This window comes from Bos mutus, chromosome 29 (genome assembly GCF_027580195.1).
Source record: "Bos mutus isolate GX-2022 chromosome 29, NWIPB_WYAK_1.1, whole genome shotgun sequence".
Lineage (NCBI taxonomy): Eukaryota > Metazoa > Chordata > Mammalia > Artiodactyla > Bovidae > Bos > Bos mutus.
Window position 1 is genome coordinate 27,445,572 of NC_091645.1, and position 25,449 is coordinate 27,471,020.

Here is a 25,449-nt window from a genome sequence, read left to right on the forward strand (position 1 = left end):
ATACAGACAAGTCAATAATGTTTGGCAAAAATACATTTGGCAAAAACACATAGTGTGGAGAGGCCAATGAGGAACAGAAATAAAGGACCCTTTCTCTAGCTCCTAGGTAGGGATCCATAGTTAGTACACACAGGGAAGCTCTGAATCAGAGTTGGCCTCTAGCCTGGGGATGGAGAGAGGTAATGCCAGCCTACATGCCATGTATCTAAAAAATCAGAAGTTATAAATCAAGCTGGCAAACTTAAATAAAATATGCTTTATCTGCCTACCTTGACATACACACACACAGCCCTTCATAATGATCAGGAATGTCAGATTCAAAATGAGAATCCTCAAACTGCCCAAGTCCCTGGGAATTCCCTGGTGGTCCAGAGCTTAGGACTCTGTGCTTCCACTGCAGGCGACCTAGGTTCGATCCCTGGTTGGGAAACTAGAATCCCACAAGCCTCACAGCACAGCCAAAGGAAAAAAAAAAAATTACATAAGCAATCTTCTCAGTGTTCTCAATCTTCTCAATCTTCCCATCTCCCCCACCCAATTAAGTCCCATATTGCAAGAAGCCTCACAGTTGCACAATGACTTCTAAATTCCAGGACTTCTAAATTCCATCCACACCCCCTCAGTGAGGGGCTGCACACCAGCAGCATAATCTGCTGATGGGACAGTGTACCTGAGGAAAAGGCCTGCACGAGCCCCAGAGGCAGACAGGGGTCATCGGAGCAGGGAATGACAGCACCCCAGGTGTGAGAAGAATGGCCTAGAGCAGATGCATGGGCCCTGAACAGGCACATCCCTGTGGCCCCATGCACTCCTTGCCTTGTGGGAAGGCCACAGCCAAAGGGGACCAGCCTGAGAGCCAAGGTCAAGCCTCTGTTGCCAAGTCTAAGGGCGGTACTAGAGAGATTACTGTTGAGTCCTGCCCCAAAGGACACAGGTGTGAGGCTTTACACCAAGGCCACGGAAGCGGAGCCCAGAATGAAGTTCACCTCTGAAGCTGACTGAGCCCCTTTGTAACCTTGTCAAAAGCCCCTGATCATCACTAACAAGCTTCCTGACTCCCAATTAGGCAAAGATGCCCACACCAGTAAATGTCCACTCCCTATAGATGTCCACTCCCTATAGTGCCCCAACCAATCACCTAGCACCAATCTTCCAGCAGGAATTTTCTTTGTCTTGAAACTATAAAAATTGGCTATTAACCCATGAAAACTGTTAGCTTTCCCCAGTCTGTCAGGAGGTCTGCCCGCTGTGCTCACAGTGCCCACTTTATCTTTGCTCTTTGTTCTTAATAACCTCACTCCCTTCTGAAATGTTCTGTGTCTGGAAATTCTTTTTCCAACCCGCGTTCAGACTGCCTCAACAATTACCATAGGCCCCAGTGTTTGCTTTTCCAACTACCCATCCAGCCCCACCAAATCAAAGTAAGAGTTGGACTTCCCTGGTGATCCAGTAGTTAAGAATCTGCCTGCCCATGCAGGGGACATGGGTTTGATCCCTGGTCCAGGAAGATCCCACATGCCACAGGGCAACTACTGAAGCCCATGCCCCTAGAGCCTGTGCTCCGCAACAAGAGAAGCCACCGCAAGGAGAAGCCCAAGCACCACAACTACAGTTGCCCATCCTCGCCAGAACTAGAGAAAACCCCACACACAACAACGAAGACCCAGCACAGCTAAATAAATTTTAAATAAGTAAATGAAACGTTGACATTTGCACTACACTTTACAGTTTACAATCCATCGTCCTATACAATACTCTTCATCAATCTTTACAGTTTTTCACAACCAATATGGTACCTTTTGATAGATGAGAATACTGAGCCAAAGGTGATTCCTGCAGTCACTCAATAAAAATTAAAAAAAAAAAAAAAACAGTGCTGCTGTGTGTCCAGTGAAGACTTTCCCTCCAGATTTCACAAGTCATGTTCTCTCTGCATGTCAACACTCACACTCTTCCCTCAGCTTTCTAGAGAACTAATGGGAGCTTTAAAAAAAAAAAATGTAAACATAAGGAAATTGTAAATATGTGGTTGAAACATTTTAGAAACAGACCAGAAGCAGGGCAGGGGACGTAATGCCAAAAACAGATCAGTTTCTGGGAAGGAGCCTGGGCCCGAAGCAGAAATCATCACTGGGACAAGTACTATGTCAGAGCCGCAACCCTAGCGGAGTCCTGGGGGCTCCATTCCCACCCCAAACCACAAAATGAGGGCCTTCCACACATTTAAGCAATCTCCACCCAGATTCCACACCAATTACACAGGGGGCCTGCTTGACAGCCCTCCTCCTCTCCCCCACCTCACCAAAAATACTAGATTAATGACAGGGCAGCTTAAAGCCATAGGACTGCGTCTGCCTTCAACGGTCCAGAGGGCGGCCTGGCACCAGCCCCAGCCGACACCCGACCCTCCTCCAGTAACGACCCACTGGGCGATGCCTCCCTCTAATTACCAGGTGCCTGGCTCAGGGCCTAGCCAGTTATTTAGAGAACCAGTGCCCGCTCCTCACACAGATGCTCGTGAGGCCCAGGCTGCAGGAACCGTCTGCTGAAAGCCTGCTCCCTGAAGCTGCCACCTACTGGGACTCCACTCTCCGGGACCCCACTCTCCAGGACCCCCGTCTGCCAGCCCTGGGCCCAAGCTCAATAGCAGCATGTCGCTCGCACACACAGCTGCAGAGTACATGCTCTCAGATGCCTTGCTGCCCGACCGCAAGGGCCCCCGCCTCAAAGGACTGCGTCTGGAGCTTCCCCTGGACCGAATGGTCAAGTTCGTAGCCGTGGGCTTCCCCCTGCTGCTGGTGTCACTAGCCTTTGCCCAGGAGTTCTCCTCTGGTAAGTGGCTTCCAAGCCCCAGTAGGCCCTGAAGCAAGACAGCCCCCACCCTGTCCAGATCGCATGACTTGGGCCGGGCATCACCCAAAAGGGAGATTATGCATCTGTTTAGGATGCCAGCAAAGCTGAGACGCAGAAAAACTTTGAAAGTCATTTCCAAAATTTTGCAATAAAAAATAGCCTTAATTCCAGTATGCTTGAAATCATTGCAATAATTAGTTTGTTTTGATTTTCATGTGGACGAAAGACATTAGAGTCGTATCATCTTTCCAGGACCTCTAAAGGTTTTAATTAGCCAAGCTTTAGATAAATCTCTTATCTTCTTGGGGCCTTTTCTTACTCCCTACCTCCTGGATTGTTGACTTAAGAACACATGTTAAGTGCCTGACAGAGCCTGACAGCAACACAGGTGCTCAATAAACGCTGTGTCATCACAGCATCAATGAATCCACTCATCTTCAAGAACCCCAGCCCTGAGCAGAAACACTAACAAATACATATACTGAGTGGTCCAGGTGCTAGATTAACTCAGCAAATCTGCCACCTCTATTAAAGACAACGTGAGCTTTCTCAGAATCAGGATTTGTTTTTCTTAATACTTATTTATTTATTTGGCTGTGCCAGGTCTTAGTTGCAGCATGTGAGATCTAATTCCCTGACCAGGGATTGAACCCAGGCCCCCTGTATTGGGAGCACAGAATCTTAGCCACAGGGCCACCAGGGGAGTCCCTGATTTGGGATTTCTGACTCTCTTTTCTGGTTACGTAGTGAGCTCACTAACTTTCCCAGGGAGATGTGTCAGCCTCCCCCTACTTCTTCATTCACCCAGAAAGTTAGGGCCTGGGAAGAAGACAGTGCCTGACAGATACAGAGATGGTCGGAGTTCTGGAAGTGACCCTTGGAAAGCTCTTAACTGATTGTCCCCCAGCTCCCTGTTCCCCCACCCCTACCCAGGGCTGCCTCAAGCTTTGTTCCTGTTTCAGGGTCTCCTATCAGCTGCTTTTGTCCCAGTAACTTCAGCATCCAGCAGGCTGCCTACGTGGACAGTTCTTGTTGGGACTCCCTGGTTCACCACGAACAGGATGAGTCTGGCCAGTCCAAGACGAAATCCCTCTGGCCTCACAAGGTAAAGTGGCTGGGGCTCTACCAGCTGGATGGAGGGGGAGGAACTGAGTCATTATGTTCTCTCCTTGCCTGCCCCTGCCATTTTATTTTGGTCCTTGACTTTCATGTTTCAGGCATTCTTCGAATATCTGGTCATATATTTGCTCACTTGCTTTTATCTGACTGCCTCGGGTTGAAGCAGTCAGTTTAAAGGGACCTTTTTGGGCCATTTCATTAGGAAAACCTCAAATATCAGCTGATAACAGCTGCAATCTGATATTCTGGACTGGTCAGTTTTCCCAAGAAGAATCAGTCAGTCCCTAACTTATGCAGAGGGAGCAGCAGGCAGTTGGCATCAAGCTTGTCTGCCAATCCTCTTGGAACTCAACTGTGGGTGTCAACATCCAGTACTTACACAGGTCACTGCCCCCTGTCCCCCATTCTCAGTATGGCCCCCTGCCCTCAATGGACCCAAGTGCAGAATCTGTCTGATTTAACATTTCCAAAGAATAAACCATAAGGGTGGTTGGCTGAGGGCATCATGTTTCAGAAAGGACCTGCGGGTCTGTTTCCTCAGTATTCCTGTTTCCAGCTCCACGTGCATCCCCACTTTCAGACGCATCTGGTTATCTCCCATTCCTGAGCCTTTCTGCTTCTGTGCGTGGTGAAAAGCACTTGCAGCCCCTACCTCAACACCGCATCCTCTCTGCAGGCTGGTAGCCTCTATTACACAACTACTTCCCAGGTTTCAACACACTGTCGCTCTTGTCTCCTCTCCTATTTTCCTTGTCCTTACAGGATTATGGGGGGGTCCCTTTATTGTCATTCTAGTGAGGTTTCATGAGGGAGCAGAAGTAATATGTATGTACAATTTACAGTTTTAAACAGAGGTCACTCATAGCGTTTTCTAGTTATGACAGTTTACAGCTTATGATAGTTATAACAATTTACACCTCAAGCCACAGTTCTAGGACCCAGACAAAACCAGAGATTTTACCAGGGGGAAAGTGGAGAGAAGGGATAGTTTAAGAGCGATGTGTACACACTGCTATATTTAAAATGGATAACCAGCCAGGACCTACTGTATAGCACAGGGAACTCTGCTCAATGTTATGTGGCAGCCTAGATATAAGAGGAGTTTAGGAGAGAAGGGATACATGTATGTGTATGGCTGAGTCCCTTTGCTGTCCACCTGAAAATATCATGACATTGTTAACTGGCTATACTCCAATATAAAATAAAAAGTTTAATAAAAAAAAAAAACGGAGACTTCATAGAAAGAGTTCATGAGGTGTCTGTCTCTGGAAGTATTCAAGTAGGATCTAGACAGTTACGAGTTCAAAGTACTGCAGCGGGGATTTACATGTCAGAAGAGAATCAAATTGTCAATCATGAAATGTCCTGAGAGCTCTTTAAGCCCATATTCTCTGGCTCCACTTTAAACCTATTGAAACAGAAGCTCTAGGGTGAAGAGTTCATTTTCAAGAAATATAATTTCTTAGACAGGAGTGAAAATGTTCCCATTTTCTCTCGTGGCCTGATATGACTTTCCTAGCCTGTCTCTCATTTAGTTCAGAAACACACACACACAACCAAATATGCACCCTCCCTCTTTTTCTTCAAACTATAGTTCGGAGAAGCTATAGTCAAGTATTTATTAAAGGTGTGTGTTATTTGCTCAGTCATGTCCAGCTGTTTATAACCTCATGGACTGTAGCCCACCAGGCTCCTCCGTCCATGGGATTTCCCAGGCAAGAATACTGGAGTGGGTATCTGTTCCCTTCTCCAGGGGATCTTCCCGACTCAACAATTGAACCCACATCTCCTGCTCTGCAGGCAGATTCTTTACCATCTGAGCCACCTGGGAAGCCCATTTATTAAGGGATTAAACTCCAAAATCAAATTGCCTGGATCCAAATCCTGCTCATTCACCTACTAGACACATAACCCTGTGGGGGTTTCTCAACATTTTCATGCTTCAGTTTCTTTGTCTATAAAATAGAAATACTGATAGTACCTGACCCTGAATGAAAAATGCATATTCAGTACCCAGCACACATGTCCTTAACCAAGTCTCTGTAAGTAGAGTTTTTACTGTGTGCAAAATAGTAGGCCTAACCTGTTAGGTGTGGTGAGTGTGAAAAGGAACCATAAGGAAAAATCCTTCATCTCAGGGAGCAAACATTATAATGAAGAACACCAAATTTATATACACCTCGACATCAGCTTCCACATACAGAGACCAGACACAGCACCCAAGGATCCAAGACAGTGCCTGATGTGTAGTTTGGTCTTACCAAGAATCCAGAGAGGAGAAAAAGCCACTGCATATGGGGGTGAGGGGGAGCGGGGGGAGGGGGCAGTGGGGAGGGGTGGTGGGCAGACTACATGGAGGAAATGGGGCTCTGACTTCCTCTCTGAAGAGTCGAAATAAAAGCCATGTCAGAGCCCCTGGCAGCATTTTGAAGGCTAGTGAACTCTGGATGTCTGATGTTAAGAATCTGGAGTGGTCAGAGCAAGAAAAGTGGAAGATTGGGAATGAGGTGCTCTCCCCTAGACTGACGTAATGACCATGGCCATGACCTCTAGGTGGCAACCCAGGATAACATGCATGGGCAGTGGGAACAGGCAGCTAGTGCTCTTTCTCTTCCCTTCCTCCCTTCCTTCCCATCTCTGTCTGTCTGTCTGTCTCTCTCTCTCTCTACCTTCCCCTTCCGAGACAGGAATCAGCGAATGAGATCCCTCCCTCAATACTCTCTCTGCAAGGGTGCAAGGTCTGGGCAACCCTGGGCTGCCCTCCTCAGCTTTCTCTTCCCCTGCAGGCCCTCCCCTACTCGCTGCTGGCCCTAGCTGTGGCCATGTACCTGCCAGTTCTGCTGTGGCAGTATGCAGCCGTGCCGGCCCTCAGCTCGGACCTGCTGTTCATCATTAGCGAGCTGGACAAGTCCTACAACCGCGCCATCCGCCTGGTGCAGCACATGCTGAAGATCCGACAGGAGAGCTCAGACACTGATGTGTTCTGGGACGAGCTGGAGAAGTGAGTTGTCTCCTCCACTCCTTTCCGAAAGACTCTGCCGAGCACTAAAATGGTACCTTGCAGGGTAATCTTGAAACTCTCCTCTGCACCATCCTTCTCTAGAATTCAAAGTGCTTAACACATCACCTCATTAATGCGCTATCATCTCTGTACAGGAAGAGGGAAAAGGAGTGTGCCTCCAGTTTACAGGTGAACGCAAAGTGTCACAAAGGGGTTAACCTCTGAAAGACCACTTCTTAAAAAATCTCTACTGAGGTTTTTGAAATTATTCGTTTATTTTAGTTTTTGACTGCACAGCGAGCGGGCTTCTCATTGCAGTGGTTCTCGTTGTGGAGCACAGGCTCTAGGGTGGGCAAACGAGCTCAGTAGTTGTGGCACAAAGGCTTATTTGTCCCATGGCATGTGGAATCTTCCTGGGCCAGGGATTAAACCCATGTCCCCTGCATTAGCAGATAGACTCTTAACCACTAGACTACTAGAGAAGTCCTGAAAGATCGCTTTTACAGAAACTTAAATGGCTTCTCCCAGGCCTGCAGGAAAAAAGATCCAAGTTCTCCCAAATATTTTTCCTAGGCCCTCCACACACTGTCATCAACTACTTTGTCAAGCTTTTCTCAAACTTCCAAGTCACGGAAACCTTCCATGCCCCCTGGGCAGTCTCCTTCCTTTCTCCCAAACAAGCCATTCATTCATTTAAGCACTCATTTCTCATTTATGGAGCACCAGACACAGCTCTGGGTGCTATGGAGATGTCTGTGTACATGTGTGTTGAGGGAGGAAGGGGTAATATTGTATTGAGGGTAAGCAGACAATGAATGAGCATAACACACAAATAAATTATATGGTAGAAGATAAGTGGATAAAGAAAACTGAGCCAGGGTCAGGGACTCAGGAAGGCTGGGAGGTGGAGGGAGGCACAGTTTTAATTTGGGTGGCCAGGGCAGGCCCCCTCTAAGCACAGTTGAGCTAAGATTTGAAACCCCAGTTTGTGCACATTTCTATCCTCTGAAAAAAGCTCCTCCCCTGTCTATCTTTCTGAACCCTATCTACCTTTGGAAGACCAATCTAAAATAACATTCTCCAGAGATGTTTCTGAACACTCCAGCTCACACTGTGATCTGTCTCCTAACTTTTACAACTACTGTGGTTTGTATCCATCTTTTAGCAACAAGTCAAGCATTATTTTCATTTCATATTTGCATGTCTCCTCTGCCCTTTCCCTGAAAGCCAGACTGTAAGCTTCTTAAGGGAGAAGGCAATGGCACCCCACTCCAGTACTGTTGCCCGGAAAATCCCATGGATGGAGGAGCCTGGCGGGCTGCAGTCCATGGGGTCGCTAAGAGTCAGACACGACTGAGTGACTTCACTTTCACTTTCCACTTTCATGCATTGGAGAAGGAAATGGCAACCCACTCCAGTGTTCTTGCCTGGAGAATCCCATGGACAGAGAAGCCTGGTAGGCTGCAGTCCATGGGGTCGCACAGAGTTGGACACGACTGAAGCGACTTGGCAGCAGCAAGCTTCTTCAGAGCAGAGACTGGATTACATATACCTAAATACAACTCTCAACAAACACTTGTAAGCACACTTATTTTTATAAAATGAATGAACTGACCTAAAAATCACACACAAAGTAAGCAGACTGAAAACCAGAACATGGTAATTTAGAATCCCTGCTCCCCCGCACCCCAGTCCTGTGCTAATTTAATAAATCAGTGCTTCCTAAGAATCCTGCTTCAGCTTACAGATTTAGTCTGCCCTGCTAGGCAGAAATCCAGAGTGGTCAGTCATTTATTACTCACTGATCATTCGCTGGGTTTACTGCATCGCATTCATTACTTGGAGAATTAAAATACACTCACATACCTGTTTTAGGGGAGAGGAGTGGTTATGCTCAAAAAAGACAGATGTTCCTGTGAGCCAAGAATACCATGCCGGATACACAGATTTTGTTACTTCCCCCATGCAGCTCTCAGGATATAGTTTCTTTGTTTTTGTTTTAAATTTTATTTATTTGACTGTGCCGTGTCTTGGTTGCGGCATGTGGGATCTAGTTCCCTGACCGGGGATTGAACCCAGGACCCCTGTATTAGAAGCATGGAGTATTAACCACTGGGCAACCAGGGAAGTACATCAGGATACAGTTGATTTTTTTTTTTTTTTTGGCTGTGCCAGGTCTTCGTTGCTGCATGGGCTTTTCTCTAGTTGTGACAAGCAGTGGCAACTCTAGTTGTGGTGCGCAGGCTTCTCACCGCGGTGGGTTCTATTGCTGTGGAGCACAGGCTCTAGGGAACGTGGGCTTCAGCAGCTGTGGAACATGTGGGTTCCACACGCCATGGGACAAATAAGCCTGCGGCTCACAGGCTCTAGAACACAGGCTCAGTAGTTGTGGCACAAGGGCTTAGCTGTTCCTCGGCATGTGGGAGCTTCCTAAACCAGGGACTGAATTCATGTCTCTCGCATTGGCAGGTGGATTCTTTACCACTGAGCCACCAGGGAAGCCCCCTCAGGATACAGTTTTAAATGTTTCTTCCTAAACTTGGCCGCTTTCTTCCCCTGCCCAGGGCTCGGAAAGAACGGTACTTTGAATTCCCCTTGCTGGAGCGGTACCTGGCCTGTAAGCAGCGCTCACACTCACTAGTGGCCACCTACCTCCTGAGGAATGCCCTCCTGCTCCTCTTCACCTCCGCCACCTACCTGTACCTGGGCCACTTTCACCTGGACGTCTTCTTCCAAGAGGAATTCAGCTGTTCCATCAAGACAGGGCTGCTACACGATGAGACCCACATCCCTGACCTCATCACATGCAGGCTGACCTCTTTGTCTGTCTTCCAGATCGTCAGTCTCGCCAGCGTAGCCATCTACACCCTGTTGGTTCCAGTGATACTATACAACCTCACACGGCTCTGCCGGTGGGACAAACGGCTCCTCTCCATCTACGAGATGCTCCCAGCTTTTGATCTTCTCAGCAGAAAAATGCTGGGCTGTCCCATCAATGACCTCAATGTGATCCTTCTTTTCCTCCGAGCCAACATCTCTGAGCTCGTCTCTTTTAGCTGGTTGAGTGTCCTTTGTGCACTGAAGGACACAGCCACCCAGAAGCACAACATTGACACCGTGGTTGATTTCATGACTTTATTGGCTGGCTTAGAACCCTCAAAACCTAAACATCTCACCCACGGGATGTGTGATGAAAATCCATAGTTAAGAAACTGTGAAGCAAGAAGTCCTATGGAAAGTAAAAATCTCTCCCCTTTTTCACAAGCCTCATGCGCTAATATACAAAAACACCCAAGTTAGGATTGCTAAGCTTGGATTTAGCTGAGTCGAAGATCCTATATTATGTTATCCCAAAGATGAGAAGATAAAATCATCACATGGAAACAAATCTGAAAGTTGGAGCTGAAGAATAAAAAATATATATATATTACGTCTAGAGCATAATATGATGACAAGAAGAACACTGAAACTGGAAGTCTAGACATTGTAAAAAGGGAGAAAGTTCTATAGGCTATTCATGGAGGCAGGTTTTTCCCACTGTATTTACTCCATGACCTTTCTAGGATAAACACTCAGTTTACCATGCTCTCCTTCAATGTCTGCCCAGGAGAAAACGCTCCTCCCCTAACTGAGTGTTGCCATATCATTTGATACCTACCTCTGAGATAAAACTTATTACACTATATTAATATAGCCCATGTACTTGTCTTTTCCTCTTAAATAAGTTAGCTAAAGGCTGTGTCATCATAGGCACTAATAAATAAATATTCTTCTGAATACATAAGGAACAAGAAGCTTTGGGAGGTGTTTTTTCTGTAGTCTGCCTGAAGTCGGGAAAAAATTGAACAAAAGGACTCTGATGCTTTGGAAAGCATAAAAGCTACTGGAGAGTTCTATTCTTCTCCATTAGGAGAAATAATTGAAACGAATGAGGCTCTAGCAGAAAATCCAGGATGTGTCAACAAATCTTGTTATGAAGATGGTTGACTGATCAAGAAGATAACACTTGGTAACCCTTCAGAACTAGATGAACTAAAGAGCAAAGAAGCATGTGAGAAATACATAAGATCTATTGGACTATACAGTCCACGGGGTCGCAAAGAGTCGGACAGGACTGAGCGACTTTCACTTTCACTTTCACTTCATTGAGGAGTGAAACTGGAATCCTTAAATAAACTAGTTTGAAACAAAAAAAAAAGTCAAACACGGAAATAAATAATTATGTAAAGTTATTACACCACAACTGGAATATTAAGCAGCCATCTAAAGTTACATTTATAAAGATGTTATAACAACATTACAAAATGACTATAACAGTGGTAAGTGAACAAAAGAGGAAATGTTACATTCAGTATCATCTAACCTATGTAAATGTGCATTAAAATATGAAACATACAAACTACTACATATGAAACAGATAAGAACAAGGATGTACTGTATAACACAGGAAATCATAGCCATTATCTTGTAATAACTTTAAATGAAGTATAATCTGCAAAAATACTGAATCACTATGCTGTACACCTGAAACTAATATATTGTAAATCAACTATACTTCAATTTAAAAAATTAAACGTGTTAAAAGTGATTCATTTCGTGTGGCAGATGTATGAATTTTTAAAAATCTTTATATTTTCTGAATTTTGCATGAACTGTTTTATAAATCGTAAAGAAGTATTTCTAATGAAAAATAAAATGTTAATGTAAATGCCACAGAAATCCGTTGGCCAGAGCAGCTTGCAAACCAAGATAAATGACAGTACTTTCCCTCCCACTAGGTAGGATACATGTAACATATGCGGAGGAATAGTGAAAACAGAGTCAGATCACGAAGCCTGCAAGGACAAAATACAGCTGAACATCAAATAAATCAGGCACTTAGCAAATAAAGGTAAAAAAAAAGAAAGAAAACTTCCTGTCAGTTAGAACAACCTATTTTCAGGTTCCAAGGTAAAGTGCCAATCTATAGTATGAAAGGCATGAGTATGGATAGTTGGTCAGCTGAAAGTATTCCTGGCAATTTCCAGACATGAATCCATAAGGCTGCCTTGAGTATGTTTGTAAAAGCACACTAGAAACATGAGGTCCAACGGGGCAGCTTACACTACAGATGGACATAAAGGACTCATAACCTTCTCTCTGTGGGAAAGCCATTTTATCAGGACTCTTGCAACTATTCTTACAATTTCCAGAAATGAAGTACCTGGATTTTTTATTCTAAACCTCTTTTTTTTTTTAGCTGATCATAAGTTTCTTATTTAAGCTTCAGGTTTTTCTCCAGTAACTTAATGTTTTGACAGTGTACATATTTTTCTTAATTTTTCTTAATTTCCATATACAATTCTAGAAATCTAAATTTTGAGTATACACAATAGTAATTAGGTATCAGTACAGAATCTTTCAGTTTATAACTGTCTTTCACCTCATCATTCTAAAGAGCATACTCAGTTTTGAGAAACCTGGGACCCAGAGGCTCACTGTAGTTAGTGGCATGGCTGGGGGGAAAAAAAGAATACTGCAAGCCTTCTACCTTCCAACCCAGTACAGTTACCAATACCGCATTCTAAAGAACTGTCTATTCTACTTGATGATTTTAGGCAGACCTTGGTTACAGAGTTAGAGCTATATAAGTTTAAGCACAGAAACATACTTTTGGTTTCCTTACGCAAATATATACTGAGTGCCTACTTAGTGCAAGCCCCTTATTAAAAGTGCCGGTTAAATCTTCCATCTTCCCTACTAGATTCTAATCTGAAAGCAGGGGACTTCTTTTTTCTATTCACCACTGTAATCCCAGTAAAATGACAGCGTACTAGGCCCTCAGGAAACATCTATGCCAGCTTTATGAAGAAAAAAAGCAAAGACACAGCACTCCCCTTATGCGCTCCAGCGCGTCGTACAATCGGGGAAGGCCAGTCTGTAAGGAATGTGGGAAAGAGGTGCTAAAACACTTCGGGCTTAGGAACCATGTGATTTTTGTGTATTGGTCTTTAGCTCAACAGTAACAAGCCTCAGCTAAACACACACATGTACACAACGTCTCAAACGGTCGTTTCCAACCGCTCTCCCTCTTCACCAAGCCCCGCCTCCCCCCCGCCTCCCCCCCCGCCTCCCCCCCGCCTCCCCCCCGCCTCCCCCCCGCCTCCCCCGAGCCGCAGATCCGCCCTGCCGAGACCGGATTCCAGCACCGGAAGTTACGTGAGGTTGACGCCGTGACGTAACCTCCGGTCGCGGCTGACTTCCGAGGCAGATGCGGAAGTGCAGGAGGTGCCTGGAGTCGGTTCAGTTACAGGATTTCTGGCCTAGCCAGGCGCCTGGTGAACCTTCCAGAGAGGTCGTTTTTTAAAGGGCCGCTCCCGCCAGCCCAGCCCAGACCAAGCCGACGTTGAGGGCCGCTCCTCAGCGGAAGGGCCGATGCAGGCCCGCGCCCTGGAGCCCCCATAGCGGGGCCGGACCATGAGCCTGCTGGGCAGCCTGGCCTCCTCGCCGCGAGACCCGCTGCAGTCCAGCAAGGCCAGGATGAAAAAGCTCCCGAAGAAGAGTCAAAACGAAAAGTACCGGCTCAAGTACCTGCGGCTGCGCAGAGCGGCCAAAGCCACGGTGTTTGTAAGTATGCCGGCGCTCGGGCCTTCTCCACCTTTAGCCTCTCCTAACTCGCGAAATCTTTCCCCGAACTGTTTCCCTTCCCAGAGTGGCAGTGTTAGTAGAATGTTAGCTCTTCCAGGGTACATTACTTGTGGTTAGCCATGTGCGAATTAAATAATTCCTGTAATTCTGTTTCCTCGTCTGCAAATGAGCGCTAATAACTAACTACCTTGCTGAGTTAATGAAGATTAAATGAGGAAAGTTAAGGGGCCAGTACCTAGAAGATGTGTCAGTAAGCGTTAGTCATTTTCCTTATTGCCGCAGAATCCTTGGAAATGCCTTTGGTTCTCCAAAGAAACTTGAGAACTCTAGCAGAGCCCTGACTCCAACAAGTCAAACACCTGATTCTAGTTTATTACTTCATTACCGCATCCTGTTTCCCATGCACTCCGCACACCCACAGCCGACCCTTTCCCTGAACAGGCACATGAAACTTTCAATAGTCCCGGCTTCTGCTCTCTTGTGAGTCTTCCGAGTTTTCTGCTGATCTTTTGTTGTAGGTGCAGCAGGTTTATTGAATGAATGAACTCTTTCTGGTTTGCCAGCCACAACTGTTAGACGATATTGTGGCTTGCTCAAGCTCAGCTCAGTGCTTGGAGATAGCAAGTATCTCAAATGTCTTCCCACATGTGAATCAACACCTTACCTCTTCGCATACCAAAATTTGAACATCCCTTAGCTTTTTTGGACGCACAGGGAAAGGTTTGGAAATTAGAACACTTATTCTGAGGACATTTATTTGCCACCTGCTATGTGCACTGGAGAGAAGTAAGAAAAGCAGAATTTAAAGGATTCGGTATCTAATTGATGTTGCCTTTCTTTTATCCCTAAATATTAGCGGTACCTAAAGCTTGGCACTTGTATTATTATTAGACTCTTGGTTCCATCAGACCCATGAAGAAGGTTTCGTGAAGAAAAAAGGTATTGTTTTGATCGTTCAACGTTTGAGGTCCCAACTGTGGAACATCCAGATTGAAACAGTCCCCTCAGGACTCATGTTTGAGAGATGAACGGAGCCATCAGTAAAGAACGATGATGCTTGAATACATATAAATAGGTTGTGAAGTTTAAAATTTTATAGACTAGACTTGATTTTGTTCCATCCAGATTTTTCTCTTTAAGGTTCATTACTGTATGCTTTGCTTTGGGTTAGGTTGCTTTATAAGCTCCCTAAGAGTCAAGGCACTTGGGAATGAGGACGTTCCCCATGGTTATAAGGGTTGAGGTAAAGTATCTATAGATTTGAGCAGTATGGCCTTCTCGCTGCTGAAGGCTACCCTAATTAAGGTGACCATATGTGTTGATTTTTCTGGGACACCCTACTTTGCCGTATTGTTCGGACAAAATAATTACTAACTCCCCCTTTTCACTCGAAGGTGGTGCAGTTTCCAAATTACTACTCTGCCCATAGTAGAAATTGGCCCTACCTTTACTTACAGGTTTCTTTACAGTTTGTCTGCACTGTAGACTGGCTCTTCTTCTCCCTAGCAACACATAGCTCTTTGGTTTGGAATATAGCTCCTCTTCTCAGCCTACTTTGATCTTTTATTCCTTTTGTGTGATTATATTCCAAATTTTTCTTCAAGGAAAATGCTGCTATTTGTGATGAAATTGCTCGTCTTGAGGAAAAATTTCTTAAAGCAAAAGAAGAGAGACGGTAAGCTGGGGTCACTTTGTGTTCAGAATCACATTTTTGGTGATTGATATGGTGTTGGTGCTCTTGGGGGTTTTTTCCTCCATCAAGATTTTTGTACTTTGCACCAGCCACCAGTGTGGTCCAGAGAAACTCACAGCCTGTGGTACTGATTCATAGCAACCCAGGTCATGTTAGACTGTGATGATGAAACAGTGCTCTCCATCTTTCCAACAAAACCCTCTGACCACATCTAATAAGTAATGTGGTATTATAACTGGGCTATTATAAAAGCCAGGGAATTAAAAACTACATTTTTTTCCTACAAATATTTATTCAGTATGTAGTAATTGATGCTTTTGAACTGTGGTGCTGGAGAAGACTCTTGCGAGTCCCTTGGACTGCAAGGAGATTCAACCAGTCCTTCTAAAAGGAGACAAGTCCTGGGTGTTCATTGGAAGGACTGATGCTGAAACTCCAATACTTTGCCCACCTCATGCAAAGAGTTGACTCATTGGAAAAGACCCTGATGCTGGGAGGGATTAGGGGCAGGAAGAGAAGGGGACGACAGAGGATGAGATGGCTGGATGGCATCACTGACTTGATGCACATGAGTTTGGGTGAACTCCAGGAGTTGGTGATAGACAAGGAGGCCTGGCATGCTGCGATTAATGGGGTCGCAAAGAGTCGGACACAACTGAGCGACTGAACTGAACTGAGTACTCTGAGTGAGCAGCTCATGATATGTGCCCTTTGGAAGCCTAACATCTTCCAGCATCCAGTTAGAAGAGCTCTCCATATGCAGAAGGGATGCACTGTAGTCCTTTATCCTTAGCTTCTTGAGGTGTTATCCTCTGGAGCTTCGTTTTTCCCAGGGTTTAATAAGAACTTTACTTTTGTGAATGTGATCGTCTTTGCATGTACTTGTGACTTTTCCTAGTACTTGAATAAAACATGGAATTGAGACAAAACAGAAGCTCATACCCCTTGCTCCCTTTCCTCCCCAACCTCAGGTACTTGCTAAAGAAGCTCCTCCAGCTACAAGCCTTAACCGAAGGGGACGTACAGGCTGCAGCTCCTTCCCACAGCTCCAGTTTGCCCCTGACTTACACTGTGGCCAGCTCTGTGGGAACCCTCCAGGGAACTGGGCCGGTCTCTGGGCCAAGCACTGGGGCTGAGGAACCATTTGGGAAGAAATCCAAGAAGGAGAAAAAAGAAAAAGGCAAAGAGAACAACAAACTGGAAGGTACCTTGGCGAGAGGATATCAGTTGTCCTGGTGGCTCAGCAACTAATGAAAAGAACCTGATCCTGACTGGTAGACACTCGGCCACAGAGATGATGTAAACTCTTACTGGTCCTTAAGCACCCCTGGTAAAGGCCCTTGAAAACCAAGTGTCTTCAAGCCACTCCGGGTAGAGGACTCATGTTTAGACCTGATTAAACATAATGAGAGAAGTTCAGGGCTTCCCCCACTTCTCCTACATTCCCAGCTGTCTGGGAGCCTCCAGTTCAGTCTTTCCTAGAGGCAGGGAAATGGGCTCGGTGGCCTTTGAGCACATGGATGGCTTGGAAAATTGCTGACCTTATAAGTGAAGCCAGAGGCCTTACAAAATGTAAGGCTTCTAGATCCTAAGCACTGATGCTGAAATTGGTTGCAGCCAGGTGGGCGGGTTAGAAAGATAAACAGGGCTTTGGGGAAAAGCCCCATGTGCCCTTTCAATGTGTGCGTAGAACCAGGATTGTCTCGTTGCTCTTAGCATCGTGTAAATTTTTTCCCTTCCCCTCAGCATTGGGAGGGACCTAAAGTGGGTGACCCCAGATTTGCGTTTCAGTTCTGAAGAAAACATCCAAGAAAAAGAAAATGGAGGCAGGTGCTCGCAAGCCGGTTCAGCCCATTGCCCTGGACCCCTCAGGACGGCCTGTGTTCCCCATCGGACTGGGGGGCCTAACAGTGTATAGCCTGGGGGAGGTGAGTGAGCCCAGCGACCAAGAGAGAGGAGCAGCAGAGATTCGGGAATGGGGTTGAGCCTTCCCTCCCTGTTCCCATAAGCAGCAGTCCCTCGCTGATCCAGACCAACCCCTGAAAACCTCCAGTCCCTAGGAAAGCAGATTGTTTTCATCGGCTGCACATCCAGTGCTCTTTGTCTGTCTGATCTGAGTCACTCTTTTCAGCCCCAAGGTGGTTCTAGAGGCTTCCACAGTACCCTGGGCCTTTCAGTTCTCCAGCGACCTCAGTGGCAAGTTGGGGGGATCTTTTCTTTTCTAGATCATCACCGACCGACTTGGCTTCCATGACGAGACTGCCATCTACCCCGTGGGCTACTGCAGCACTCGGGTCTATGCCAGCATGCGGAGTCCGGACCAGGAGTGTCTGTACACCTGTCAGATCAAGGATGGTGGCACGCAGCCTCAGGTACCTGCGCTAAGGATAACTGCTGGGTTTTGTTTCTTTTTCCCCTCTTTTTCTGAGAACCTTCTCTGTGACAGGCACTCTGTGATAAGTGATGGAGCCAGGATGTGAATCTGCATCCATGTGATTCCCCGACTGACACCCCTTCCGGTGAACCGTTCTGCTCCTCACGTTAGTGGTGACCATGTGAGGCCTGACCAGACTGCTTGTGGGTGAAGTTCAGGCTTACACTCAGGGAAGATTAGTGTGACACTCTGCCCGTTCAGGTGGAACCAAAATGGAGGCAGCAGATAAACTACGTATTCACTTTTGCCTGCGCGTGCTCTTTTTTTTTAATTTATTCCTTTATGTTCAGCTGCACTGGGTCTTCATTGCTGCGCGCGGGCTTCTCATTGCGGTGGATTCTCTTCTTGTGGAGCACGGGCTCTAGGCATGCAGGCTCAGTAGTTGTGGCGCGTGGGCTTAGCTGCTGCACGGCATGTGAGATCTTCTGGGACCAGGGATTGAGCCCGTGTCCCCTGCATTAGCAGGCAGACCCTAAACCACTGGACTATTGGGGAAATCCCTGACTGCGCATCCTCTCAGTGCTGTGGTTCAAGACGGTTCATTTTCCCACACCATGTCCTCTGATCCTTGGGGAAGATAGACTCTTGTCAGAGTTGCAGGCTTCGCTGTCTGATGATGTTGCAGGTGGCTGGAAAATGGGGTGGAAACTTTGAGCAGAAGCTGAGAGCCTGCCTGCCACTGTGGATAATACTGCATCGCTCCTATCCTTGTTAGAAGGCTCTTAAATGCAGCTGAGAGTTCTGATGACCTTGGCCATGCAGCATTTCTCTTTAGAACGTGTTCTAACAGACAGACTTGATGTAGCAGTGTTTATAACAAATCTATATATTTAAGGAAAATCTAATCAGAATCCTAATAGAACGTAAATGACAACCCACAAGCTGCTCCTTAATTTCCTCTGGAAGTGTTAGCTGCTCAGTCACGTCCAACTCTTTGCCATCCCATGGACTGTAGCCCACTAGGATCCTCTGCCCATGGGATTCTCCAGGCAAGAATACTGGGGTGGGTTGCCATTTCCTTTTCCAGAGGATCTTCCCAACCCAGGGATTGAACCTGGGTCTCTTGCGTTGTAGGTGGATTCTTTACCACCTGAGCCACCAAGGGAGCCCTGAAAGACAAATGCTAAAGTGTTTTTGAAAACACAGATTCTGTAGGGTTTTTGTTTCTTTTATTAAGCCATTAGTCCATCCACACAGGATTTTCAGGTACCTTGTGTGCTTTCATTTTTTTCCCCTAACTGACATCAAGTGACACCTTTGAAGTGAAGTGAAGTGGGCTTTGCTTGTGGTTCAGCTGGTAAAGAATCTGCCTGCAGTGCAGGAGACCTGGATTCTACCCCTGGGTTGGGAAGATCCCCTGGAGAAGGGAAAGGCTACCCACTCCAGTATTCTGGCCTGGAGAATTCCAGACTGAGCTTTCCTTTTTTTCTCTAACTGACATCAAGTGACACCTTTAATGTATACTAAATACATGTAATACTTTGTTGTGTTTCCAGACAGTTCTATTTCATCTATTTGACTATAAATCCCAGTATGACTTTTATTTACTTTAGCTTCATAGAATGTTCTATACTGTAATGTGTTAAAACATAGAACAATAGTTTTATTGTCCTAGGGTGAGGGGAAAGGTTTTCTTTAGCAAGATGTGAAAAGTAGAAGCCATAATGGAAAATAGTAACAGATTTGACTATTAAAATTTTAAACACTTCTGAATGACAAAAACCACCATGCTACTGCTAAGTCATTTCAGTCGTGTCTGACTCTGTGCGACCCCATAGACGGCAGCCCACCAGGCTCCCCTGTCCCTGGGATTCTCCAGGCAAGTGGAGTGGGTTGCCATTTCCTTCTCCAATGCATGAAAGTGAAAAGTGCAAGTGAAGTCGCTCAGTCGTGTCCGACTCTTAGCGACCCCATGGACTGCAGCCTACCAGGCTCCTCCATCCATGGGATTTTCCAGACAAGAGTACTGGAGTGGGGTGCCACCATAATCAAAGTTAAAACTCAAGCAACAAACAAGAAGAAAACATATCACAGTGGATTAAAATCCAGATAAAGTGCTCTTGTAGTCTAAGATATAAAAGCAATCAGATGGGAAAAAAACAGGTATTTCACAGAAACAGTGCAGATGGTCGATGAGAGCAGACAGCACTCGTAGTTAGGGAGATGAAAATAAAATAAAAAGATCTTATTTTTCTCATACGCAAATATCAGATAGATAATAGCAAATGTTGGCCAGCGTGTAGGAAAACAAGTACAAATGGCATTAGTAGGAATGAAAATTGTAAAGTTCCTTTTTTTGGAAGGCTGCTGGGGTAGTATCAACAATTTTAATGTGTGAATCTTTGGTCCAGGATACTTCTAGATATTCTGGAATGTCTTAGACGCACAAATAAGAGTTACATATAACAGTATAATTGCGACATTGTTTGCAATAGCAAGAATTTAAAAGTAGCCTAAATAGCCATCAGTAGGAGAATGGTTAAAAATTAAAATATATCCACCTTGTGTAATATTATACAACAGTTAAAAGAATGAAGTAGAGAAAGATCCCAAGACCAAAATAATACATTTTAGGCTTTTAACTGTGCTTTGCTCGAATAGGATATATAAGTGTACACACAATATAAAAGGTTGGGATTGGCGTGATCAATATCAAATAGAAGAGCCACCCTGAAATATTCGAAGATAATTGTTAACAGTTTTTTCATGAATTAGCTGAGAAATCAGTATAAACCATCAGAATGTTAAGTTTGCAACATATGTCATTGAAATAATAAAATCATTCTGACTGAAACTACTCACAAGATAATTTATTATTAACAAAATTTAAAGAGCTCTGAAATTTGACACAGGAAGATTGAATCAAGTGAAATAATAACCACAGAGGAAAACTAACAGTAGTAGAAGCCACTCAGGGTTTGTTTTGGATTCTTAAAAAAAAAAATGATAAATGCACATAATTGTAAACACATACATACTATTTATAAATATATATAGTGTGTATGTGGGTGGGTGTGTATATATATATAGATATACAGAAAATAGATTAATCCTGTGTGGAATAATTTGATTAAACTTTGAAAGACTGGAAACTGCTTAATTGAACTTTATAGAAAACTGATTAAGGAATTTAACTGACTGAATATAGAACCTGTTACAGAAAAGAATTTTCTTTTTCTTTTTTTTTTTTTTTTTTTTGGTCAAAAGTCTTTAAACAGTATAGAAAATTTGTCAGGGAATTGTTAGCTAGATCACACTTGTTACAAAATACTTTCCTGGCAAAAATTCCTCAGTATTAGTAGAATTTTGATCTAAGAGTTTCTTTTTATAAACAGTCAAGATACTTTACAACTCAAAAAATAAAGTGAAATGGGGATTTGTAGTCAAAATGGCCTAGATCTCTTCCTACATACTGTAAAATCAATGTAACATTATGTGGAGAACAATCTCATTTGTTTCAAAATATCATCTGTACTTATAGCTTATAAATATGTTAGTGGATAAGAAAGCATCTGGAAAGGTATGGAACGAGTTAAGCATTGCCCTCTGGACAGTAGGTAAATAAAGGGTGCAGAATCAAACAGTTGAAAGCCTTTGTTTTATGGCTTGGAGTGTCTAACAGCCAAGACACGGTTAAACAAGAGGCACACCTTGCTTCGGGCTCCAGAGTGAAGAACAGCAGTAGCAGCAGTGTGACTGCCACCTTCTCCCTGAAGACTGGGCTCACTGCTCCTTTATCTTTCTCAGTTTGAAATTGTTCCTGAAGACGACCCCCAGAATGCTATCATCAGCTCCTCCGCTGATGCCTGTCATGCAGAGCTGCTCAAGACCATCAGCGCGGCTATGTAAGTTGACCAGTAACTGGAAGGCAGGCTAGAAAGGTCAGTTGGGGTACAGTGAGACCTTCTCTCTTGCTTTTAATGAGTAGAGATCCCTTATTGTATAGAAAGCTAGCCTATGTCCTTGGCGTATCTTGGCAGCTACAGGCTCCAGACTCTCCAAGTCAGGAAAGATTACTCTGTGTGTTCATACTCATCTCTCGGCTCTCAAGCAAAAATTCTCTGTCTCCCATTTAGGGGAAAACTAATACCCAACCTGCATCCATCTGGAGCTGACTTTTTTGGGTTTTCTCATCCAACCATCCACAACCTGATCCAGAGTTGTCCAGGAGCTCGAAAATGTGTCAAGTAAGTGGGGTCGAATCCATTTCCTTGAAAGAAGCTCCATGGTCAGTGGGCCAGGGACTAAACTGGTGGTCACTGCTCTGCTTGTTCATCTATTTACTGAGCTGCTTCTGTACATAAGGCACAGTATTGTCTTCTGCGGCCTGTGGATGGTAGCCTGCTGTCCTGAAGGTCTTACCATTTGTGTGCATCATGACAGCTAATGGATGGGGAAGTCCTGCAGAAGAAGTGTCACTAGAGACGCCTGTCTGTGTGCTTTTCAATTTTGGTTAGTTAATATGTTTTTCAGATATATATAGGAGAGACCTAAAGAAAAAAATACCTGATCCCTTTGGAGGGACGAATGGATTAACAGCCAAAGGACAACTCAATAATGTTCCCTTTGGTCCTGCAGTTACCAGTGGGTGAAGTTTGATGTGTGCAAACCTGGAGACAGCCCCCCACCACAAGAACAGCTAGAGAATGACATAGCTACAAGCTTTGAAGCCTTTCAGAGACACACCTTCGATGAAGATCATAGTGATCCCATTCTACAAGGTATCTTTTTTGTTTTTCCCTTCTGGTTTGAAAGTTGACCATTTTTAGGCTACCCTTCCCTCTTCCTTCATCACCGAGTAGCCCACTGACCTGGGCAAGGCTTTCCCTGCTCCAGCCACAGGTAGCTCTAGCAGAAGTCTGAAGGCGTGGCTGAGATCCTGGGGTGGCAGGGCTCACCAAGAACTTAGAGCAGCTCATTTTCTAAGCTGGATGTCCTCAGCAGAACTCTAAGGGGAAGTTCACTGTGGGACTTGAAACATAACATATAGTAAGGAAATCCATGGCCTTGATCCTGCCTATCCTCCATGGATTCCCCCCACAAATGAGTGGAGTGATCAGAGGATCCAGGATGGGTGTCATATAGGGAGAGCTCTGGACTAGAAATGAGAAAATAGAGTTAACTTCTCTGTCTTTACCTACTGTGCTCTGTAACCTTAGGCAAGTTACTTAATCTAGTTGATTTACACTGTTAATTTCTGCTGTACGCCAGAGTGATTCAGTTATACATATATACTTTATATTCTGTTTTGTCACGGGATATTGACTATAGTTCCTTGTGCTATACACTTGTTTTTATCCATTATGGGTGGTTTTTATCCATCCATCCATAAAATATCCATACATTTTATCCATGTACATACTAGTAGCATGTCTAGTCTGCTAATCCCAAACTCCCAATCCTTTCCTCTCCCTTGGCAACCACGTGTCTGTTCTCTATGTCGATGAGTCTGGTTTTGTTTTGTGGATATGTTCATTTGTGTTGTATTTTATATTCCGCATATAAGCAATATCATATGGTATTTGTCTTTCTCTTTCTGATTTACTTCACTTTGTATAATAACCTCTATCCATCCATGTTGCTGCACATGGCATTATTTCATTCTTTTTTATTGCTGCGTTATATCGCACACATCTTCATTCATTCATCTGTCAGTGACTTGACTATTCTGTTGCTATGAACATAGGGGTGCCCATCTCTCTGCATTATGGTCTTATCTGGGTGTATGCTCAGGAGTGGGATTGCTGGATCATGGCTTATAGTCTTGTCTGGGTGTACGCTCAGGAGTGGGATTGCTGGATCATGCTTATAACTCTGTAGTTTTTTGAGGAACCCCCATACTGTTTTCCACAGTGGTTGCACCAGCGTACACTCCATCAACAGTGTAGAAGGGTTCCTTTTTCTCCACAGGCTCCAACATTTATTATTTTGTAGACTTTTTAATGATGACCATTCTGACTAATGTGAGGTGGTACATCATTGTAGTTTTGATTTGCATTTCTGTAATAATTAGGGATGATAAGCATCTTTTCTGGAGAAGGAAATGGCAACCCACTCCAGTGTTCTTGCCTGGAGAATCCCAGGGACAGAGGAGCCTGGTGGGCTGCCGTCTGTGGGGTCGCACAGAGTCGGACGTGACTGAAGCTATTTAGCAGCAGCAGCAGCATCTTTTCATGTGCCTATTGGACATATGTATGTCTTCTTTGGAGAAATGTCTGTTTAGATGTTCTGCTCATTTTCAATTGGGTTTTAATTTTTTTTAACTGTATGAACTATTAGTATGTTTTGGAAACAAAACCATTGTCAGTAGCATCATTTGTAAATATTTTCTCCCAGTCCATAGGTTGTCTTTTTGTTTTATTGTTTCCTTTGCTGTGCAAAAACTTTTAAGTTTGATTGGATCCCATTTGTTTACTTTTGCTTTTATTTCTTTTGCCTTGGGAGACTGACCTAAGAAAACATAAAACATTCAATTTATGTCATATGTTTTGCCTGTGTTCTCTTCTAGGAGTTTTATAGTGTCATGTCTTATATAAAGTCTTCACCATTTTGAGTTTTTTTTGTGTAGGGTGTGGGGTTGTGATTGATTCACATGTGGCTCTCCAGCTTTCCCAGCACCGCTTGCTGTATTTCAGCCAGTTTGCTTCATTGTAAAAGTAAATATCTGTCCTGTCTCATCAAACAAGGGCAGAACTGGGCTGACAGATGCAAACGAGTTGAAAGAATTAAAAGGATATGTGTGCCAGTCTCCTAAGATTCCCAGGCAGCAGTGGACCTTAAGGAATTTTTTTCTCCAGGATCCTTGGACCTCCCGGAGCTTCAGCCTACAGCCTTTGTGTCTTCTTACCAACCCATGTTCCTGACCCATGAACCCTTGGTAGACGCTCACCTACAGCACCTGAAGTCTCCGTCACCGTGCAGCCCATCTCAGTCTTCGGATTGAAGTAAAAGGAGTCGATACCACATCATTCTCATCAGGATGGGTATTTTAGCTTAATTAGACTATATAGAAGAGGGCAGCAACTCAGGAGTGAACAAGATAGTAAATTAACACATTTTGTCGCAGAGGTTCCCATGGTGACAGCTTTCCTGGGAAAAACTTCAACTTGGTTTTATTTTTAGTAATAAATTTCTGTTGACAGTTCTGCTTATTTTCATCTTGTTGTCATCATGATATAATCAGAATTTTACACCTTCTGACAACCCTCCACCCTCGATTCTGAGCCTGGGTCATTGACTGTCTGAGCCCCTGCAGCCAGCTGCTGCTTTATCTTCACGTCAGTGTGATCAGAATCAGATCCTACTCATCCCCAAGCTGGAAGGTCCAGTGCCAGGGTCCAGCCCCCAATGGATCCAGGGAAATTCGAAGGAGAGACGGCTTCAGCGATCAGGATACAGTAGCTTTAATTAAATATTAATTAGAGATATAAAGAGTAATAGAATAAGGATAGCTCAGTAGGAAAATTGAGTGGAGAAAAGAGGCTGAATAACTTGGCTTACGTGGAAAGCTAGTAAAATTCCAGGGCGAGGAGTTTACGTCACCTACGTAGGCCGCAGGCGTCCTCCCGTCCTCCCGAAGGAGAGGAGACACTAAGGCCTCCCCGGTCAGATCTTAGAAGCCCAGGCATAATTAGGAGGCTTGACGAGCCTCCACGTTCCAGATGGGGATTCAGCCAGAAGGTGAGAGAAAGAACGACATGGGGAGACCAGTCTTTCGAGGAA

General features: G+C 44.7%; 2 protein-coding genes across 2 annotated transcripts; both read left to right on the forward strand.

The window, feature by feature from the left end:
• The first annotated feature begins 2,651 nt into the window (after positions 1 to 2,651).
• On the forward strand, positions 2,652 to 10,177 carry PANX3 (pannexin 3). Its single transcript, XM_005903935.2, has 4 exons — positions 2,652 to 2,832; positions 3,816 to 3,958; positions 6,759 to 6,973; positions 9,538 to 10,177. The coding sequence occupies exons 1-4, from the start codon at positions 2,652 to 2,654 to the stop codon at positions 10,175 to 10,177; spliced, it is 1,179 nt and encodes a 392-aa protein (XP_005903997.2).
• Positions 10,178 to 13,180: 3,003 nt separating this feature from the next.
• TBRG1 (transforming growth factor beta regulator 1) lies at positions 13,181 to 24,878 on the forward strand. Its single transcript, XM_005903936.3, has 9 exons — positions 13,181 to 13,579; positions 15,205 to 15,275; positions 16,265 to 16,497; positions 17,085 to 17,221; positions 17,519 to 17,665; positions 21,475 to 21,572; positions 21,804 to 21,914; positions 22,306 to 22,448; positions 24,525 to 24,878. Exons 1-9 carry the CDS (start codon positions 13,430 to 13,432, stop codon positions 24,668 to 24,670), a joined length of 1,236 nt encoding a protein of 411 aa, XP_005903998.1. The 5' UTR covers positions 13,181 to 13,429; the 3' UTR covers positions 24,671 to 24,878.
• The last annotated feature ends 571 nt before the right edge of the window (positions 24,879 to 25,449 follow it).

Bases quoted from the DNA above. Each gene is read 5' to 3' on its own strand.
- TBRG1 (XM_005903936.3), top strand. From the start codon at position 13,430: ATGAGCCTGCTGGGCAGCCTGGCCTCCTCGCCGCGAGACCCGCTGCAG. The intron at 13,580-15,204 runs GTAAGTATGCCG...TTTTTCTTCAAG, and splicing joins CGGCCAAAGCCACGGTGTTT to GAAAATGCTGCTATTTGTGA. The intron at 15,276-16,264 runs GTAAGCTGGGGT...CCCCAACCTCAG, and splicing joins AAAGCAAAAGAAGAGAGACG to GTACTTGCTAAAGAAGCTCC.
- PANX3 (XM_005903935.2), top strand. From the start codon at position 2,652: ATGTCGCTCGCACACACAGCTGCAGAGTACATGCTCTCAGATGCCTTG. The intron at 2,833-3,815 runs GTAAGTGGCTTC...TTCCTGTTTCAG, and splicing joins TGCCCAGGAGTTCTCCTCTG to GGTCTCCTATCAGCTGCTTT. The intron at 3,959-6,758 runs GTAAAGTGGCTG...CTTCCCCTGCAG, and splicing joins AATCCCTCTGGCCTCACAAG to GCCCTCCCCTACTCGCTGCT.